Source organism: Hyperolius riggenbachi, chromosome 4, assembly GCF_040937935.1.
Source record: "Hyperolius riggenbachi isolate aHypRig1 chromosome 4, aHypRig1.pri, whole genome shotgun sequence".
Lineage (NCBI taxonomy): Eukaryota > Metazoa > Chordata > Amphibia > Anura > Hyperoliidae > Hyperolius > Hyperolius riggenbachi.
Window position 1 is genome coordinate 143237074 of NC_090649.1, and position 22057 is coordinate 143259130.

At 44.3% G+C, this 22057-nt stretch overlaps 1 protein-coding gene across 1 annotated transcript in view; it reads right to left on the bottom strand.

The window, feature by feature from the left end:
- The window catches only part of LOC137570541 (carboxypeptidase B-like), a 48224-nt gene extending 28208 nt beyond the window's left edge, over positions 1–20016 (bottom strand). The window contains exons 1-3 of the mRNA XM_068279234.1: positions 19927–20016; positions 19759–19834; positions 4148–4272 (exon numbers count right to left, since the gene is read on the bottom strand). Coding sequence (XP_068135335.1) covers positions 4148–4272; positions 19759–19834; positions 19927–20009 — 284 coding nt within the window. The 5' untranslated portion in view covers positions 20010–20016. The remainder of the gene's footprint in view (positions 1–4147; positions 4273–19758; positions 19835–19926) is intronic.
- Positions 20017–22057: the final 2041 nt, after the last annotated feature.

A 22057-nucleotide genomic window follows, 5' to 3' on the forward strand; every position in this document is an offset into this window, starting at 1 on the left:
TCACTTGCGATGATCTTCTTCTTTTTAATGCCTTGTGAATGGGAGGATCGGGCTTGTTACATTGGGCTCAATCCAAATCACTTTTTCTATTAGGTGAAATTTTCAGATTATAAGCAACTTATGTGTAACAGTGTAACTGTCACAGGGAAGTTTCTAGGCAAAATTGCACCCAGGGCGAGGGTGTAAAAATTGCGCCCCCATGAATCCCCCCCACCCTGTGGACTCACGAACCCTTACTCTTTAGGGACAGTCACACAGCCACAGGTCACAAGTAGATCTGCCTACTTACTAGTGACCATCTAGGAGGAAGCAGGGACCAGAAAAACACACAGTCGAAGAGAGCCCAGAAAGCTGACTCGTCCATGGGCACTGCGCACTGACAGCCTGCAGTACCGCTACAGGACATCAGGTGTCATCATGCGGGGGTGACGGACGCAGGCAGCCCAGGAGGAGTCAAGGAAGTTAATTGCGCTGGTAATCTTTTTTCTTCTTCTATTTGGCTGCACCGCGCATCACCAGCTCCCTAGCGGTTATGTCCTTCTGCCTGCGCCCCCTTTTTACACTTGCCAGTCTGCGCCCAGGGCGGTCGCCCTGGCCGCACTGCCCAAGAAACGGCCCTGAACTGTCAGACATAAAATCAAAAATTAATTCTTTATTTTTATCTGGTAAACAAGTAATAAGGATGCTAATCAGGCAATCCATAAGTTAAAGAAATTACTCTCACTTTTCTTCTCCATAAAACATAATTCCCCAGTTTCCCTGGCTCTTATTTGCTACATTGCCGCACAAATTAAGTTGCAGGGCATGCTGGGTTTTCTTTTTTTCTTCTTTACTTTCCCTTCAGACATAGCTAATGCAGGCGGATTGGCTGAAGCCTCCTTCCCTCCCGTTTTCCCCTCCCACACCTCTGTTCCTCTCTGATTGGCCAATATTTCTCATGCTGAGACAATGCACTTTCTATTGCAGAGCTGGCCGGGAGTGTCTGAAGACTGGGTGGAGGGCGGGCAATGATACACAGACAGAGTAAGGGAGGAAATTATGTCAGGATTGGTTTCAAGATAGACAGTGTCAAAATGGAAAATCCTAAGAAGTATTTTCTCTTTTTTTTACTATAGAAAAATCACTAAAATCAAAATGTGGACAGTGCAATACATATGTTATTTAAGTAGAGCAAGTATTGATGTACTTATATATGTGTTTTTTTCCCCCTGAGATAGTATGGCTGACAGCTGCTCTTTAAAGGGACTCAGAACTGAAAAAATAAAAAAGATTCTTTACATACCTGGGGCTTCCTCCAGCCCCATCCGCCTGGATTGCTTCTACGCCGCCGTCCTCCGCTGCCCGCAGCTTCAGGAACCGGGTCCCCGCACTTCGTCATCGCGGCCAGTCTACGCAGGAGAAGTGCGCCCTCTACGTATCTCTCCAGTGGCTGCTGAGGAGATATGCAAACAGCGCACTTCTCTTATGCTAGACTGGCTCTGACTGACGGAAATGCGGGGACCCGGTACCGGCGGATACAGGAAGCTGAGGACAGTGGCGTGGGAGCATTCCAGGTGGATGGGGCTGAAGGAAGTCCAAGGTATGTATAAAATCTTTTTATTTTTGAGCTCTGGTACACTTTAAAGGGACACTTAAGTCATCTCAAAAACATTAGTTTTACTCACCTGGGGCTTCCAATAGCCCCCTGCAGCTGTCCGGTGCCCACGCCGTCTCCCTCCGATCCTCCTGTCCCGCCGGCAGCCACTTCCGGTTTCGGCGACAGGAGCCGACAGGCTGGGAACGCGAGTGATTCTTCGCATTACCGAACACAATAGCGCCCTGTATGCTGCTATAGCATATATCATATACCATATAGCAGCATACAGGGCGTTATTGCGGCCGGGAACGCGAAGAATCACTCGCGTTCCCAGCCTGTTGGCTCCTATCGCCGAAACCAGAAGGGGCTGCCGGTGGGGACAGGAGGATCGGAGGGAGACGGAAGATTGGAAGCCCCAGGTGAGTAAAGCTCATTTTTTGGGTTGACTTAAAGGGAAGGTCCAAGCAAAAAAAAAAAAATGAGTTTCACTTACCTGGGGCTTCTACCAGCCCCATGCAGCCATCCTGTGCCCTCGTAGTCACTCACTGCTGCTCCAGTCCCCCGCTGGGAGCTTTCTGACCTCGGAGGTCAGGGCCGAATTGCATACATTTTTACACATTCCCGCTAGTGCAGGAACATTAACGCATACATTTTTACGTGTTAGTGGTGCAACACGTAAATTTTTGTTCCTGCACTAGCTGGAATGCGTAAAAATGTATGCAATGTGGCCCTGACCTCCGAGGTCAGAAAGCTGCCAGCGGGGGACTGGAGCAGCAGTGAGTGACTACAAGGGCACAGGATGGCTACATGAGGCTGGTAGAAGCCCCAGGTAAGTAAAACTCACTTTTTTTTTTTTGCTTGAACCTTCCCTTTAAGTGACCCTTTAAGCAACCAGCAAGCAAGAAAATACTCATCTGTACTTTCTCACCTACTTTTTGGTACCTTTTCAATAAATTGCAGAATGCAAAAGTTATTTTAAACAGAAGTTGAAAAAATATCTCCTAGGAGAAAACTGAAAAAAGTGAATTGAATCGGGCCCATTATGAGGCTGTGTATGTTTTGGCAATGGCTTCAATATACTGTGTACGTTTATAAGTCTGTGTTTTTAACTTTTCCAGGTTTTATACCTAATAAAAAAATGGGATCTTTAGGTATAGTGGTGTTAAGTATCACTGAAACAAGGAGAGAGATCCGCACCTGCTCAAACCATGAGGACCTGAGTGTGCTGAGACAATGTTACAGAGAAAAAGCTTGCCCCATAGGAAATAGCGCCATCTATTGGTATGGACAAATATATAACAATACTTTAATACAAAATTGAAGGCATAATATACCTGCAGGTATAATATTAATATCTATGGGCCAAGATTGTTCTCTTTTTCTGCATTAAAGTAGGATAAAACACTCACTCGACCATGGCTATGCCAGCAGAGCTTTGTGAGACGGACAGGAGTCGATTTCATTGGCTCCTGACCCTGTGATCACTGTGAGCCAGTCAGCGATGGGAGAGGCACGAATGGCGAGAGCGACGGATCTTTGCGATGTGACATCGGTGAGCCCTGTTTTTTGTACCAGCAGTCTCTAGTCCTTAAAGGGACACTTAAGGGTAGAAAAAAAATGAGTTTTACTCACCTGGGGATTCCTGCAGCTGTCCGGTGCCCACGCAGTCTCACTCGGATCCTCCTGGCCCCGTCGGCAGCTACTTTCGATTTCGGTGACAGGCGCCGGCAGACCTGGGAACGCGAGTGATTCTTCGCATTCCTAGCCGCAATAGCGCCCTCTATACTGCTATTGCGAGCAGGGACGCGAAGAATCACTCCCGTTCCCAGACCTGTCGGTGCCTGTCACCGAAAAGAGAAGTAGATGCCGGCGGGGCCAGGAGGATCCGAGTGAGACTGCGTGGGCACCAGAGAGCTGGTGGAAGCCCCAGGTGAGTAAAACTCATTTTTTCTCAAGCCAAATACTTTTTTGTTTTTGTTTTAATACTCTAATTCCCTATAAACTAAATAAGCCCCACCCTTAGTTTTCAGAGAGCCTAGGCAGTAGCAAGGGCTCATGGGAGCTCAGTCTGGGCAGGAGTAGGGGGAGGTATTACTAGCCAGAGATTTCAGAGGCAGAGGGGAGGAGGGGGGATTAGTTTTTTTTCAGTCTGAGTGCTGTTGGTGCAGATAAGCCTGCCTTTGTGTAATGTTTACAAACAACATGGCTGCTGTCATTGTATCACAGGAAGAAATAATCATATTCTATTAAAGCAGTATGCAGTCAGATTTGCTGTTTAAACCATCTAAACTGTACATAAGATATATAGACAAGTTACTTGTTATAGTTAGTTTTTCATCTCGGATCCGCTTTAAGCGTCCCTTTAAGGGGCCAGAGACGGCTGGTACTCAAGTGGTTAAGGATCACTGAGACTAAAGTTGTCATTTAGGTCCATATTTTGCCACTACTGGGCACGGTAAAACTGATTTTTTTAAACGTACATTAATTTCGTCTTTATTCTGTTTTATTTGCACATGATTTTGCAGTAAAATAGATTTCACAGTGTTTTTAATCGTTTTGTATTGCACTTACTCAAATGGCATCCCGCTTTGAGCAATAAGAGCTTGAACGTCATAGGCTACGTCATATTCAGCACGAAAATCTGCAGTTTTTCCTACTTCGAGAAGCAAAGCTGAATCAGGAACCCAGAAGTCCAGCTACAAGAGAAGGCAGACAATAATGAACAGCCCCAGCAGAAGGAAAGGATTCTCATTACAAATGCGAGCAATATTATGCAACAATATGCATGCAGGAAAATCAATTATGAGTGTAAGTTACATTAAATAGGACTGGCCACCTTATATATAAGACACTCATACTCCCGTGTCCTAATCCAGTATTTAAACATGTATATAACACATAGTCCTCCCTTCAAGCACCTCTGCACTGCCTTCTGCATACACTACCCTCAGGGCCTGTTCTAGACTTTTTGCTGCCTGAGGCAAACTTGAAAGGGTGTGGCCCCTTCCCCCCGAATTGGAATGATCGCACAGCACCCAACAATTTGCACCACACGTTATAGCTACGGTGAGCCCCCCCCCCCCCCCCCAAAAAAAAACACCCTCAATATAGGTAAGTAGCCAGGTATAGGTGCCCCTAGTATTGGTAGCTAGGTACAGTTACCCCCCAGTATAGGTTAGCCAGGTACAGTTGCCCCCAGTATAGGTTGGCCAGGCACTCTCTTAACTTCCTGTTTCTGCCTGGTGCTGCCTCCAGACTTCTGTTGCCTGAGGAAGGCGTCTCACTTGGCATCACAGGCGGACCAGGCCTGACTACCCTTCAGCAAGGGTCCGAGCTCTGTAGATCATCTGATTGTTCCACCCATGTCCGGCATTACAGTACTGAAGCTGCCTCTGTGTCTTCACAGTCGGTAACAAAGCATTTTATTCTTACAGGGTACCCAGTTAGTTTATGTTGAGCCAGAATCACTGATATTTGGGGACTTAAAAGGAACCTAACCAATTCCCCCACCACTTATATGACCTAGCTTTTTGTAAGGGGGCTTTGTGGTTCCTTTTACTTTCTTACAAATCCTAATGGTTCTTGCGCAACATAAACTTGGAGCCATAAAGGCCAATCAGACTTAAACAGGAGTATGCAAGTTGGTTTAGTATGGCTTTGTACAAGGCTATAGGCAAACTGTGCACTAGTGGCTCTGGATATGTGTTTGGCTTTCATAGATATAAAGGCATGATTTGCATACTTAACAGTGATGGGCCACATAAAGCTGAAAAAGTGTAAATACCTACTGTTTTAAGATGGCAAATTTATATTTAGCAAAGACATTTTAAGTGGCTCATATTTCTGTTTTGTTTTTGTTTTTTTTGACATTCTCTATTTATCAGTTTCTACAAAATTATTTTAATGCATCCCAATGAAGAACAAAACTGAAAAAAAATATATGGTACATCCATATTGTGTCAAAGTTTTCCAATCTTCACCAATCTTCACAATCTGTGCTTACAAGCAGGGCAGTAGCAGCGGAGCATGATTCTTTACCAGCTTCCGGAGGCGGGACAGGTCATCCTCAACCCTTTCTTCAGTGTAGTTGCGTTCTCCCATTGGTACATGACTTGCAGAGATGGGAGCTGCACCGTGATAGGCTGCAGGGCGCGGAGCTGCACCCAGGAGAGGAGTGAGAAGAATCTTTTGTAAAAGGTAAAGTATCACACACCGCTGCTGCTGCTGCTCTGCTATACGTGAGGGGGAAACCTAATACAGAGATGTGGCTGGTGGGGAGTGGTGTCAGGGTTTTGCTGGGGTGCCTGGCAAATCTTAGTTACGCCCCTGAAATGATGTGTATGTTATAATGTGTGCTGTGTGAATTGCAGTACACACATATTATGCGTATGTTATGTAACATACAGGCTGTGAACCCAGCTTTAAAAGGAAACTGAAGTGACAGGGATATGGAGGTTACCATATTTATTTCTTTTTAAACAATACCAGTTGCCAGGCTGTCCTGCTGTCAGGATCCATTCTGTAGCCTGTCCTGTTAGTTGCAGTGGAACTGCAACCAGACAGTTCTGAATTTCCTGCATGCATATTGTTGCAAAATATTGCTTGCATTTGTAATGAGCATCCTTTCCTTCTGCTGTCAGCTTGCAGCTTTCAATCAGACTAACACAGGATTGAGTGATTACCATTCAGCTGTGTGGGAATTTGCATGTCTGCTCTCATTGGCTGATGTCCATAGAAAAGTCTGCTCCTCCTCTCACACCTTGCCCGTCATAGTGTTCAGCTCTGCCAAAGCTGCCTTCTGGGGTCCATGTATGAATTGTGAATTACTTTGCCTTGCCTTGTATTTCCTTGTTGATGTTTGCTGTACCTGCGGAGGTACAGCGAAGTCCTTCCAGCTCTGCTAGCCTGGACGCAGCCTCACTACAGTGGTGATTGGCTAGCGTTCCAGCTAGTTCTGATCCTGTGGATGTAACTATAGCTGCTGTTGCTATTAGTTACGCTCCTTCTTGTTTATCTAGTCTGTGCCTGTGTGGATGCTTGCTATCACTGGGGCAGCGATTAGATTGGCAAGCGTTCTTTCAGTCTGTTCCTGTGGTCGTAACTATAGCTGCGGTTGCTATTAGTTATGCTCCTTCCTGTTTGTCTTGTCCGTGCTTGTGTGGATGCTTGCTATCGCTGGGGTAGCGATTAGATTGGCTAGCATTCCTTCTGTCTGTCTGATGTTTGTCCTTGTTTACTCAGTGTGGTGGACATCTGATGCTCAGTACTGCGGTCGCTCTGAGCAGCCATTGTGTCTTGTTTATTGTGGCAGTTATTGGAAGCTCAGAGCTGCGGTCGCTCTGAGCTAGCTTGCTTCCTTGTTTATAGCTTCTGGTGTGATTTGTGTTATTGCCTCCACAAGTGCATTCCGTACTATCACCTTATATTACCCAGCTGCATAGTCTTGCTTTGTGGGCTCTGGTGGTACTCTTGTCTTCTCAGCCTCAGTCTCTATACCTTGCATGCTGAAGTCCTGCAGGGTAACGGTAGTCGGGTAGGCGCACTGGCCTCCTGTTCACGCGGGGGCTTGGCGTATAGGTGAAGAGTGTGGTATTAGATTGGGGTATAGAGACTGAAGCAAAACAAGAGATCCGCCAGGCCTTACACCTGCTGATCTCCTTGGCTGTCTAAATCACATGCCTGAAACAAGCATGCAGCTTGTCAGATTTTTATCAGTAACTTTTGATCTGCATGATTGTTCTGGGTCTATGGCTAAATTAATTAGAGGCAGAGGATTAGCAACGCTTCCAGGCAACTGGTTTTGTTTAAAATAAATAAATCAATATGGCAGCCTCCATATACCTCTGGCTTCTGGTTCCTTTTAATTGTGAATCAACTCTCACTTCATTTCAGACTATAATATGAGAAAACAATAGACACGTGCAGTATGTAACCTGTCTGGTCTTTATGATAGTTGTTTTGTTTCTATTATTAATAGTTCCTTGACAATTCTAATGCAATTGGTTATTATTATTTAGTATTTACCGTATATAGTGCTGACATCTTTTACAGAGTACATAGTCATGTCACTAACTATCCTCAGAGGGGCTCACAGTCTAATCCTTCCCATAGCCATAGTCTACTGTCTTTACCACAGTTATACATCTATCTTGGTAGTCTAGGGTCAATATGGGGGAAGCCATTTAACGTATTTGTATGTTTTTGGGATAAATGTATGCAGTGGCGTTCCTACCTAAGGGCGCAGGGGGGCGGGGCGCACCGGGTACCAGTCAGCCAGGGGGGTGTCGCCACGACCCCCCTACACCTGACTAAGGAGGGGAAGAGCAGCGCTAGGAGGAGGGGTGACAGCAGGGATAGCGGCGGGGAGGGGGAAATATCCCCCCCTCCCTCACCTGGGTCCCCTCCTTCTGCCTCTCTTCTCCCCCCAAAAATGCGGGCAGCGGGCCGGTGGCAGTGGGCAGCGAGCAGGCGAGCGCGGAGTATACTCACGTTACTTCCGCGTATCAGCCTGGAACGCTGCGTCACCGTCACGTGCCTCTTCTGCGCCTCCAATCATTGGAGGCGCAGTAGAGGCACGTGACGGCGACGCAGCGTTCCAGGCTGATACGCGGAAGTAACGTGAGTATACTCCGCGCTCGCCTGCTCGCTGCCCACTGCCACCGGCCCGCTGCCCGCATTTTTGGGGGAGAAGAGAGGCAGAAGGAGGGGACCCAGGTGAGGGAGGGGGGGATATTTCCCCCTCCCCGCCGCTATTCCTGCTGTCACCCCTCCTTCTAGCTACACGGGGGGGGGGGGGGAGGGGGGGAACTATACTACCTAAACTAGGGGCCACTATACTAGCTGGCAGCTGGGGGCCACTATACTGGAGGCAGCTAAACGGGGGGGGGGGGGGGGCACAGGGCACTATACTAGCTACACTGGGGGCATCTATGGGGGCCACTATATTACCTATACTGGGGGGGGGGGGGCACCATACCAGCTACAATGGAGGCAACTATACTATCTAAACTGTGGGCCACTATACTAGCTATACTGGGGCAACTATGGGGGCCACTATACTAGCTATACTGGAGGGAAGCTCTACGGGGGCCACTATACAAACTACACTGGGGGCAGCAACACTACCTACATTGGGGGCAGCAGCTATGCTGCCTATCCTGGGGGCAACTATACTAGCTATATTGGGGCAACTATACTACCTTCACTGGGGGCAACTAGCTACCTATACTGGGGGCAACTGCTAGCTACCTATACTGGGGGCAGTGGCGGGGGGGGGGGGGGGTGCTTAGGGTGCTGAAGCACCCCTTAAAATTCTCCAAGCACCCCCCAGCGTGAACTGACTTTCGGCATCTAATAGACGCCGTATCAGTTCACCGCAGCGGCAGAGCAGGGCTATAGTAAAATGTCCGAAGCCCTGCTCTGGAGACTTTGGGAGTTGCTGGCTGCAGAGGATCGTGGGAGCTGCGCACTGGACGGAGGCCGGAACAGGAGCTCTGCTGCAGGTGAGTAAATGGTTTTTTTTTTCTTTTTAATTTATATTAGCAGCCAGGGGTAGCATTTATGTTCTGGCCAGGTCTGCTACACGATTGAAGTGTTTTCTGGACAGGTCTGCCACACGATTGCATGTATTTTCTGGGCAAATCTGCCGACATGATTGAACGTATTCTCTGGGCAAATCTGCCGACATGATTGCATGTATTTTCTGGGCAAATCTGCCGACATGATTGCATGTATTTTCTGGGCAAATCTGCAGACATGATTGCATGTATTTTCTGGGCAAATCTGCAGACATGATTGAACGTATTCTCTGGGAAAATCTGCCGACATGATTGAACGTATTCTCTGGGAAAATCTGCCGACATGATTGAACGTATTCTCTGGGCAAATCTGCCGACATGATTGAACGTATTCTCTGGGCAAATCTGCCGACATGATTGAACGTATTCTCTGGGCAAATCTGCCGACATGATTGAACGTATTCTCTGGGCAAATCTGCCGACATGATTGCATGTATTTTCTGGGCAAATCTGCCGACATGATTGCATGTATTCTCTGGGCAAATCTGCCGACATGATTGAACGTATTCTCTGGGCAAATCTGCCGACATGATTGAACGTATTCTCTGGGCAAATCTGCCGACATGATTGAACGTATTCTCTGGGCAAATCTGCCGACATGATTGAACGTATTCTCTGGGCAAATCTGCCGACATGATTGAACGTATTCTCTGGGCAAATCTGCCGACATGATTGAACGTATTCTCTGGGCAAATCTGCCGACATGATTGAACGTATTCTCTGGGCAAATCTGCCGACATGATTGAACGTATTCTCTGGGCAAATCTGCCGACATGATTGAACGTATTCTCTGGGCAAATCTGCCGACATGATTGAACGTATTCTCTGGGCAAATCTGCCGACATGATTGAACGTATTCTCTGGGCAAATCTGCCGACATGATTGAACGTATTCTCTGGGCAAATCTGCCGACATGATTGAACGTATTCTCTGGGCAAATCTGCAGACATGATTGAATGTATTCTCTGGGCAAATCTGCCGACATGATTGAACGTATTCTCTGGGCAAATCTGCCGACATGATTGAACGTATTCTCTGGGCAAATCTGCAGACATGATTGAATGTATTCTCTGGGCAAATCTGCAGACATGATTGAACGTATTCTCTGGGCAAATCTGCACACATTACGTGTATTTTCACCCGGGTTCACGTCAAATTACAGTTAGCTCCGCCCTCATCCGATCATGGCCACGCCCATTTTTTTTGCCGCGCCGCGCTTTGCGCGCCGCATGTTATAGCGCCTCCCATTTTTTGCCCCTTCACCTTTTTTTTTTTTGGGGGGGGGGGGGGGGGTGTCTTATAATACCCAGCACCGGGTGTCAAATGCCCTAGGTACGCCACTGAATGTATGCCTTAGGGCTAGTGCACACCAAAAAGCGCTAGTGTAATCGCAAACGCTCAGCAGTTTTTGAAGTGATTTTTCAAAGCGATTCTAGCCATGTGCCTAGCGATTTTCTAATCATGCCTTGCGATTTTTGGGGCGTTTTGGTGTAGCGTATTTAATTTTTTGTTACAGTAGAGCTGGAACTGAACAGCTTCTGTAACAAAAACGCTTGGTAAAGTGCTCTGTTCTTGCCCATTTCAGAGCGATTTTCCACTTTCATATGCTTAACATTGAGGCTGAATCGCCTTAGAAAAGTGCAAAAATGCTGCAGGACCCACATTTGTGTTCGCTCTGGTGTGATCCATCCAGAGCCGGGACAAGGTCCTCCAGCACCCAAGGCTGAGACACCAAAGTGCGCCCCTCCATCCCTCCCACCCCAGCTGTCACTCACTGATTGCTATTAGACTAAGAGGCGCCACAGGGCCCACAACCTCCCCAACACCTTAATATCTAGTTATCTAGCATGCAGTCACTGCCATGTATCCCCTTTTCTTATTTCTTTCTGCTTCAAACACAATTAGGAATGACAGCTGAATAAATTATGCGCCCCCTCCTACCCTGCGCCCTGAGGCTGGAGCCTCTCCAGCCTATGCCTCGGCCCGGCCCTGGATCCATCCCATTCAAATACATTAGCCAAGCACTTTTCAAAGCACTAGCATTTTTAAAGCATTCAGAAGCGCTCCTGGAGTGCACCAGCCCTTACTCACACTACTACTATTTCTGCATAAAAACTTCCTGTCCTTATGTATGCTATATAGATTATCATTTTTAAAAGCCAACTGAAGGTTCTCTGTGAACTGTATATATAATGTTAGGAATTAAGCATGGAGGAGTCAGTGTTTCCCAGTGACCACCCTGCAGTTTCTCTATAACTCCTACATGTTGAGAGATAATTAAAATGTCATTGTGCCATATCACATTTCCTGTAGTGGAGGTTTTATACAGCTCAGCAGTTTTATAGCATTAACCATTTCGGCATGTGTCACAATACAGCTGGGAGTGAAATTACACAATGACATGGTCTAGACTTCTGGATGCTAATTATTATAAGCTTCTTATCAGTTTGGTTTTTCATCATTGTTCTTGCATGATTTATCTCTCTGGTTCTCTATGGCTGACTCTGATGTGCTGCAACCAGCTGTTTGCGGACACCAGCTGAGTCCAGAGCAGATGTATTCATGTATACAGTATACATGGCCAATTTATAAAGCAGTGATAAGACCTTTAGTTTTTAAATTGCCCCTGCTCCCTTGACATTGCAGTAGAAAGTAAATTAATTCGGTACATTACTACAATATACAGTTGTAAAGCACCTTTCTCCCATAGGACTCAAAGTTCATAGATATGTCTTAGATCAATACAGGGTTGCAGGCTGAACTGTGTTACAGAGGAAATAGGTGGTCGTAAATGCCAGACTAAAGAGGTAGCTTTTCAGTTTGGACCTACTGGAAGGAGATGTCCTGATTGGGTGTGGTAGGGAGTTCCAAAGTGTAGGGGCAGCATGGCAGAAGGCTCTGTCGTCAAAGTTTTTAAGATGGACTCTGGGTGTGACCAAATTATTAGATCCTTTTAATCTAAGATTATGAGAGGTGTGATGCTGTTGCAACAAATAATTCTGGTATCTAGGGCCCAGATTGTGCAAGAATTTTAATGTCAATAGGCCAATCTTAAATAGAATTCTCCATTTTATCAGCAGCCAGTGGAGTGAGCGAAGGATCATTGTTAAGTGGCAAAGGTGGGGTTGGCTTATTAACAGCCTTGCAGTGGCATTCTGTACTAATTGCAGGTGGTGCAGGTCTTTGCTTGGAAGACCTGTATAGAGAACATTGCTGTAGTCTTGCTGTGATGTGATGAAAGCATGAACTAGTATTGGAAGATCTGCTGGAGGTATGAGGTGCTTAATATTTGCAAAGTTTCTTAGGTTAATTAAGCAATGTTTCAGTTTAAATCCCCATCAATCAGTACACTGCACACAGAGTCTAAGTTCAGGTCTGAGCTCCCTATCCTTAGTGGTGCTGGCTTAGACTGGAGCTGCTTTGGTGTCGAGCGCTGACCTCCGATAAAGAGAACCTCAGTTTTGTCAGCATTTAGTTTTAGCCAGTTATCAATTATCCACTCCTGATGCTCAGCTAAGCACTCATATTTGTGGAGTATGGTCTGTCATGCTTGGTTTGAATGCTAAATATTGCTGGGTGTCATCAGCATAGCAGTGATATATCAGGCCATGCTTTTGGATGATTTTTCAAAGTGGTAGCATGTATATGGTGAACAGAAAAGGTGATAGTATTGCGCCCTGGGGTACACCATATTTTAGTGGTATAGGGTTGGAGGGGAAGGTCCCAAAAGCTACCCTTTGTGTTCTGTCAGCCAGGAAGGAGTCGAACCACTGGAGAACTAAGCCATCTATGCCACAGTACTCTTGTAGCCTGTTAAGCAATCAATAACATCAGCAAGCCATTAAACTTGTCTGCCAATTATCTGAGAACTTCTAGATGTTAAAACGCTCAAACGAAAGGCTTGCCAAACTGTTTTCATGATGGCTGCCTAAACTTCTCTGAAGATCAATGACCTTTGTGGCTGTGAGTTTTAATAATAGAAACTGAGTATAATGGATTGCAATAGGCTCTAGTGAGGTTACAATACAATAACTATTGTTCTCTGTTTACATGTCTCTAGCTGATGGCTATGAAATGTATATTTAATTAGATAACAGTGTAATTGTGATGACATTCTTTTCTCATGAGATTTATTGATTCGCATTTAATAATGTTATGTTTCATCCTATCACATCCCTCTCTAATAACAAATATAACTGAAACATACAGATGCGCGCTAATAGAGACTTTAATTAATTTATATTGTGTTATTCGCCTAAGACTCACATTTTATTGAAGCATTGTGACAATAGTGGCATGCCGGACACAGAGATTAGATAGTGATAGAAGCACAATATAGCTGTTTCACTGGTGTGCCAGAATCCTGGAATATTTTGGTCCATCACTAACATGGAGTCTCTAAATATTAGTATTGTTAGGGCAGCAGTGTCAGCGGGCTATGCAAGCCTTACACTGTGTTACCACAGCGATTCTCATAACAATTCTTAAACAACATTAACAGTTCAGATGCACAAAATACGTTTATCACACATGCCACTTTTATTTATTACACTAAGCTGTTAAAAGCAGGCTTAAGAAGTCTTATATTTTAAGAAACATTACAGTATAGCCTGATGGTAGATTCTCAAAAACAGGAGTACACAGTAATATCTCTATAGTTACTCATGCTCTGTGTGTGTGTGTGTGTGTGTGTGTGTGTGTGTGTGTGTGTGTGTGTGTGTGTGTGTGTGTGTGTGTGTGTGTGTGTGTGTGTGTGTGTGTGTGTGTGTGTGTGTGTGTGTGTGTGTGTGTGTGTGTGTGTGTGTGTGTGTGTGTGTGTGTGTGTGTGTGTGTGTGTGTGTGTGTGCATATATATATATATATATATTTTTTTTTTGGGTTGCTTTCCATGTGCTTTTAACTACTTTAGGACCACAGTGCTAAACCCACCTAAAGACCAGGCTATTTCTTTCTAAATAGGCCACTGCAGCTTTAAGGCCAAGCTGCAGGGCCGCACAACACAGGACACTAGTGATTCCCCCCCCCTTTTCTCCCCACCAACAGAGCTCTTTGTTGGTGGGGTCTGATCGCTCCCCTCCCCGTGTTTATTTTATTTTTTTATACATATTTATGTTATTTATTTATTTTTATCAAATGTGCAATATTTTTTTCTATTTCCCTGCCCCCTCCCCCCGCCAGCCAATTAGCGTGATCAGCTGTCAGAGGCTGATGCAGTACAGCGCTGCTGCAGATCACAACGCTGTACATAGTAAATAGACATCGAAACTGCCGTCTAACAGTCTCCCGAGTGGCGATCGCCGCTTGGAGACCGAAGGCGGGGGAGCGCTCTGCCCCTCAAGCAGGAGATGCGCGCGCAGCCTGTGCGCGATCTCCTGCAGTAGCCGGCCCCAGGACCTGACGCCAATTGGCGTTAGGCGGTCCTGTGGCTGCCGCCGCGGCCACGCCCATTGGCGTAGAGAGGTTGTCAGGTAGTGAAAGTGTTTTAAACTACTTATAACAGTTTATACTGTAACGTTTAACAACAGAAACTTGTAATATAAAAATAGTATTGTGTATTTTGTACATGTAGACAACTTTGTTTGTACCTCTGAAACATTGTACTTCTGTAATGATTGTGGAATAATTTCCGTGGTCAGCGCACAAGATGTGCGCTGACACTGCGGAAATCCTCCACAAGCGTATGAAACAACAGAACCCAGCTTTGGTGTAATGCACTTGTAGAGGGAAATTCCCACCGGCAGATGGAGCTGTGGAGTGCAGGGGATCCAAACTCACTTGCTTTACCCCAGAAAGACAGTAACAATCATCTGATAACTCTGTCTCTTTATTGGAGTCAATTGGTTGATGTGTGTGCAATTCATCCAAAATTGTCTGCCACACACAAATCACCAGATCCACAAAACATTCATCAGATTCAATCAAAGTGTACACATTAAGAATCTCTTCGCTTTCTGCAATGTAAAAATTGCAAAACGCCCTTTAATCAAACTCGAACTCCTCAATCAAAGCCCCAATCTCCCATGGAGCAAATGGAGGTTCAAACAACCCTATATCAAAGAAACACGCATACGGGTTAGGATCAGGAACATGCATAGATTTACTTACTGCCTTAATATAATGTATAATTCTCCCTATAATAGGATCTACATATGCTTTTGCTTTGGGTAATGTTTCGTACTTCTTGGACAGCACACCTATCTTGCTTCAACGGCTGTGCCAGGTCTAGCCTGTGTGGCTAATACAGACTTGATGCAAGCAAAAAAGTAAAGATGACCAGCACTTGCCAATTCTTAAAAAGCAGAATATTTATTCACAAAAAAGAGTAAATGAAAATAGCCATGACATCCGGACTCCCAGAATGTAACTATAGCTCTTGGTAGTAAGTATAGCTCTTAGCTGCATACAATGGCATGAGGACTTCCTCCAGAATTGCAGCCCAATTCTAGTCACTCTTTGCTTTGGGTAATGAAACCTGAGAAAAATCGTACAAATCGGAAATTCCCTCTACACTGGGAATTTCGGTTTGGCTGGTCATACTGTAACGATTGCGGAATTATTTCCGTGGTCAGCGCACAAGATGTGCGGAAATCCTCCACAAGCGTATGAAACAACATAACCCAGTTTTGGTGTAATGCACTTGTAGAGGGAAATTCCCACCGGCAGATGGAGCTGTGGAGTGCAGAGGAACAACCCCTCTGCACTGCCACAGATGCCAGATGGGAATTATGCCCTCAGAGAGAGAGAGTGAGCACAGAGACAGAATGTATGTGTGCCCACCAATCTAGTCGCTACCCGGCGACGGTGAACACACAACAGTGGAAACCAAGTGGGAACGCAATCGCAAAAGTGCCAACAGTGACACAAGATCGAGTAAGACAGAGCACAAGTGTAGCAAGAAAGACACAGCAAATAACAATGATCAGAACGCCAAGGAAAATAACAAACGCACTCGCTAAGCGTGGTCGCCACTCGAAAAGCGCAACAGCGACAAAACACGCTAATGGCGCGGTCTCCACATGAAAAGCGCAACAGAGACAAAACACGCCAACCCTAACTAACCAATGTAATACGAAAATGAATAGAAAACGCGAAACACTTGCTAAACGGTTACCTCACCGAGCCTACAGCAAGTGTTCGTTCCAGACAAGACAGACAGAAGGAGTAACCAGTACCAACCGCAGCTCTGGCCTACACTCCCAGACAGAGTACAGAAGGAACCACCGCCACTACCGCTAGGACGGATGCGATCCAGACAGACAGACAGATGGGGCTACCAGTAGCAACCGCTGCTCTGGCTTGCACCCCTAAGGCAGAATACAGAAGGAACCACCGCCTCTACCGCTAGGGTGAATGCGATCCCAACAGACAGAACGATTTCCTGTTGACCGCCGCTGGCGACAAGACAATCGCAACAGATAGACAGTACAAGGCAATACAGATAATACAACCTGACTACGCTAGAAAGAATGCTAGTGCAGTCCCAAGGAATTACTCTAAGATAATCTTAGCAAACAATTAGCAAAGGCTGAGACTCCAGGTAAGTTAGCAGGAACAAACCATCATGACCAGCAAGGAATTCTGGGAAGAAATGGTTTTTATACTGCAAGCCATCAGAGGAAGCAGCTAAGCAATTTGCATGACACGTGGATGCAAATTCCTCCCCAGAACAGCAACTCTGCAACTTGCAGAGTAGAGACAGGTCTCTTTTCCAGGGACCTGCAGCACTCAGACCTAACAAATGGTCAAACAGCTGTCTGCCTGTGCAGACAGCAGTGCAGATCATTACAACTTCTAGTTGTTTGTAAGTAGGAGACTATCTGTATATACATGTGCAGGTGTGGGGGTGGTCTGTCAACCACCCAGAGGAAAAACAAACACAGAGACAACAGGAGCACTGATAGTGCAGTAAGTCACAATGGGAATAGCAAAGCAAAATAACAAAATGTGTTCTCACAAAGGAAGGTTGCAAAAGGGCAACTAACTGCTGTAGGCAGGTGGAGGTATATAACCTGACTCCACTCGGTTGTCCAGGCAAGCTGGGTGTGTTCGCATTCTTAGTAGCAAAAACAACTGGATGGGCTTAGAGGTGGCTGAGCCACATAAGCTTATTGCCAGTGAAACGCATTGCCAGTGCATATTAACCTCTTGAGGACCGCAGTGTTAAACTCCCCTAAAGACCAGGCCATTTATCTCTAACTGGGCCACTGCAGCTTTAAGGGCTTGCTGCAGGGCCCCACAACTCAACACACAAGTGATTCCAAACACACAAACAACAACAAACAAACACAGAACATTTATATCACACTTTTCTCCTGGCAGACTCAAAGCGCCAGAGCTGCAGCCACTAGGACGCGCTCTACAGGCAATAGCAGTGTTAGGGAGACTCGCCTGAGGTCTCCTACTGAATAGGTGCTGGCTTACTGAACAGGCAGAGCCGAGATTCGAACCCTTGTCTCCTGTGTCAGAGGCAGGGCCCTTAACCATTACACCATTCAGCCACTACCCCCTCCTTTTCTCTCCACCAACAGAGCTCTATGTTGCTGGGGTCTGATCGCTCCCCCAATGTATTTTTTTTTTATTGTAAATATTTGTTTGGTTATTTTATTAATACATTTCTCTCTATTTTTTTTTTTTTTACAATTTTTTTCCCCCAGCCCTCCCTCCCCCCGCCAGCCAATCAGCGTGATCGACTGTCATAGGCTTTAGCCTATGACAGCCGATCACTTCCCTGCCTCTGGAGGGGACAGCCGTGAATGTTGAGATGTTATATTGGTTTCACTGGTAACAATAAATAATTGAAATGGGTATATATTTGTTTTTTGTTAAGTTGCCTAATGCACAGTAATAGTCACCTGCACACACAGATATCCCCCTAAAATAGCTAAAACTAAAAACAAACTAAAAACTACTTTCAAAAATATTCAGCTTTGATACTAATCGTTTTTTTGGGTTCATTGAGAACATGGTTGTTGTTCAATAATAAAATTATTCCTCAAAAATACAACTTGCCTAATAATTCTGCACTCCCTGTATATATATATATATATATATATATATGTGTGTGTGTGTAAAATTATTACCGGTAATTGTCTGCTGGTAGCTGCAGACCCCTCAGTTTCTGCACTGATGAAATCTTATCAGGAGTAAAAAACCCAGCAAAGACGGGGGTCATTGCCTCTTTCAGCTGCCCTCCTTATAGGTTATGAGCAGTGTGTGAACTGGGACACTCCTGAGCATTTTTTAAAAACCATTATTATACTACAATTTTTTCATAAATAAATCAATGAAGAGTGGGGAATATTTCGAAAAAAAATGTTTCAGAAAATGGAATGGTGTAGGATAGATTGTGAAGAAATGTAGGGTAGATTGTCAGTTTCTTGATTTAAAGGCCCAACCAATTTTTCTTAATACATTTTTAATAATTCTTTTTGATAATTGGAAAAAAAAAGTTAAACATGGGTGCAGTGGCATAACTACAATTCATAGGGCCCCCATGCAAAACTTTGATGTGCCCCTTCAATGTTCACACCCCTTCCCTTGCCTTCCCGTGGTGCCCGTCACAGCCTGGAGGTCCATCTCACAAGGGACATAAAACAAGCGTGGCCATCACGATCTTCACACCCATAACATGTAGCCACAAAAACACATCAGAAGTATGGTCCACATATCGGAGGAAGAGAAGGTTAGCAGTTGGGGCCCCCACAGCTCTGGGCTGCTCCCCCAGTTACTCCACTACATATGTGTATGATACATTGGTCAGATTTTTTAAATGATACATTCAATCTAAAAAATTGACTGTAACTCTCAAATAAAAAAAAATATATACAAAAAATTATATGTTGCGGCCTTGAGGTCAATTTTGGGTAAGTCACTGTATGTTTAATGTGGGAGGAAACCAGAGTGCAGAGAGTAAACTCATGCCGTCGCCAACATAGGAAGGACATAGAAACAACATGCAGGCAGTGCCCTGGCCCAGATTGAAACCAGCATTGCAAGGCAAGAGTGCCAACGTGCTGCTCAATTTCAAGTTCATGTGTTAGCAGACGTTTAGTAAGCATGTCTAGGTGTAAATGCTGGTATAGGTTTATTATATGTTTAAAGCAAACCTGACGTGAAAATAAACTTATGAGATAATAAATTGTATGTGTAGTACAGCTAAGAAATAGAACATTAGTACCAAAGAAAAAAGTCTCATGTTGTTTTCCAGTACAGGAAGAGCTAAAAAAAAAACTTCATTTGTTATCTATGCAAAAGAGCTTCTCTGAGCTATTCTACAGTCTTGTTTTCTGCAGCACTTAAACTGCCAAGAAACATATAGAGACAGCTTGAGATAAGGTTTTACTGCAGGAAAGTTCAAAGGGTCATTATTTCTGCTTTGTTTTATAAATTAGCTTAAAAGACAGCGTGTAGTTTTAAAACTGCAAATTTGAAAGAATGATGCAATGTTATAAAAAAAAAAGCTATATAACTGAAAATAAAAAATATCAGACTCCTTACTTTGCTGCTAATGTTCTATTCATTATCCGTATGACACATACAATTCATTATATCATACGTTTTTTTTCGTCAGCTTTGCTTGAAGGCGCATTGATATCCATAACTTACCTTTGTGAAGCTGGCTATGGACTGGAGAAGTTGCACATGCTCAGGCTTTTGTGGCACTACACGAAACACTTTATCCCTTAAAACAAATAGAAATAAGTGAACCGTTTCACACCTAAGTTCAGCACAAACAGGTGATTTGTTTGAGGTAGGATAGGAAAGTAGTCTTACCCATAAAAGGTTATGGGTTCAGCAGACGCTGCAGCAATGCTCGCAATAATTAGTATGGTCCACATGTTGGTGAAGCAAGACATACACCTGTTAGCTATACCTTTTATACCCTCTGGTTAGTAAACATGCCTCATGCTTCTTACAATACGTGACTATGTTTCAGCGTGCTTTATCTATACTCCTGTTTATTTATAGCATTGGCCCTGAACTGTTCTGCTGGACAGCTGTGGAAAGTTTCATGGCAAGAATGATATTTGGGATAAAGCACAGACAGTTTTATCTTATGAGGGATAAAGTGGACCTGTTGCAATACAGACCACCTCATTGGTATTTTCAACACAGTGAGAGAAATATGGGTGGCGCCATTATAGATTTCCTTCTTTCTGGCAGTAATACTGATCATCTGTCTGTAACTCTTTCTAAATCACTCTCCTAGTACAAGTAGGCAGATCACGCCTTCTGACATTTATATGACACCCATTATATGCATGCTTGTTTCACGTGAGAGACTGAGGAAATATACTGTATATCTAGAGGATAAACATTAGAGGCAGGTCAGAGGGGCCACCATGGTTGGTGACACCTGATGCAGTAACTGGTGTCACCCCTCTCTTCCCCATGGACCTCCTCCCATACTAGACCTACAAAATCAATAATGTATTTTTTTATGTAGCAATGCTATTCATTATTTAACCACTTCACCACTAAGGGGTTTTCCCCTTATTGACCAGAGCAATTTTCCCATTTCAGTGCTCATTTCATTCATTTACCAATAGCTTTATCACTACTTATCACACCAGATAATCAATATCTTGTTTTGTTCGCCACCAAATCGGATTTTTTTGGGTGGTGCTTTTTTTTGGCTAACAATTATTTTATTTTATATGCATTTTAAAGGGAAGAAGAACTTTTCAGGCAATATAGTTTTAAAATAATACTTGCTACTGTAATTAAAACCCACACATTTTATTTGTCCATTATTATTACGCAGTTATTACGGCAATTAAATGATGTCCCTAGTACAACGTATGGTGACAATATTTTATTTCCAAATAAAGGTGTGTTTTTCCATTTTGTATTTTTTTATTGCAATCCCTTATTTGCAAAAAAACTCCCCAAAACCAATAATATACCCTCATAGCATACATATTTAAAAAGTCCCTAACGTAACAATTTATGTACAGTATTCTGTCACTTCTGTCTCTTTTTTTTTTTTTTTTTTTTTTTACAAGATTTTTATAGTTACTGTGATGACAGAAAGGGGTTAGTAGGGTTTTTATGCATGTGTTGGCTTTTTTTGTGGACAAAAATTATAGTGAAATGCACTATTATATTTCAGTTGAATCACAGCTTTCCATACTATAACGAAAGCGAAAGTAGTGCTTTTTTTACACATTCCAATGAATAATCTCTGCTGTTGGTTACAGCAGAGATTATTAATAAATCCGGCACTTAAATTAGGGAATGGGAGCATGTTCCCATTCACCAATCTGTCCTTTATCTGCTTGTTACATGGGTGAGCACAGGTGCGCGTGCACGCCGCCCATTCAAATGCGAAGACGAGTATCTAAGCCCCTGGGAAGGGAACAGTCATCCCGCTGGGCATAGCTATGTTGCTGCAATCGCGGCTAGTGGTTAAAGTAACTCGGTTGTGAGAGGGATATGAAAGCTGCCATATTTATCTTCATATTGATTATGCCAGTTGCCAGGCTGATGTTCTGATCCCGTGTCTCTAATACTTTCAGCCAATAACCCAGGACAGGTATATATTATATTCATGCTTGTTTCAGGTGTGTGATTCAGATACTACTCCAGCCAAAAGGATCAGCACAGCTGGCAGGCAATTGGCATTCTTTAAAAGGAAATAAATTAGCAGCCTCCATATCCCTCTTACTACAGGGTCGCTTCACCAAATGTAATTGTAGTAGTGAAAAAAGAAATAGCAACATATCAAGTACAATATCATACACACAAGATCTTTATTAAGAATAATTGGGCAGTTGCCCTTCCCAGATAACACTATTGAGGTGCCCATCAACAGTGCAATTTTCAGCAAAGCATCGTCCAAGTGATCAGATAAATATCGCAATACATCAATTATTTCACTACCAACGAGCCAATCGGTCCTTCC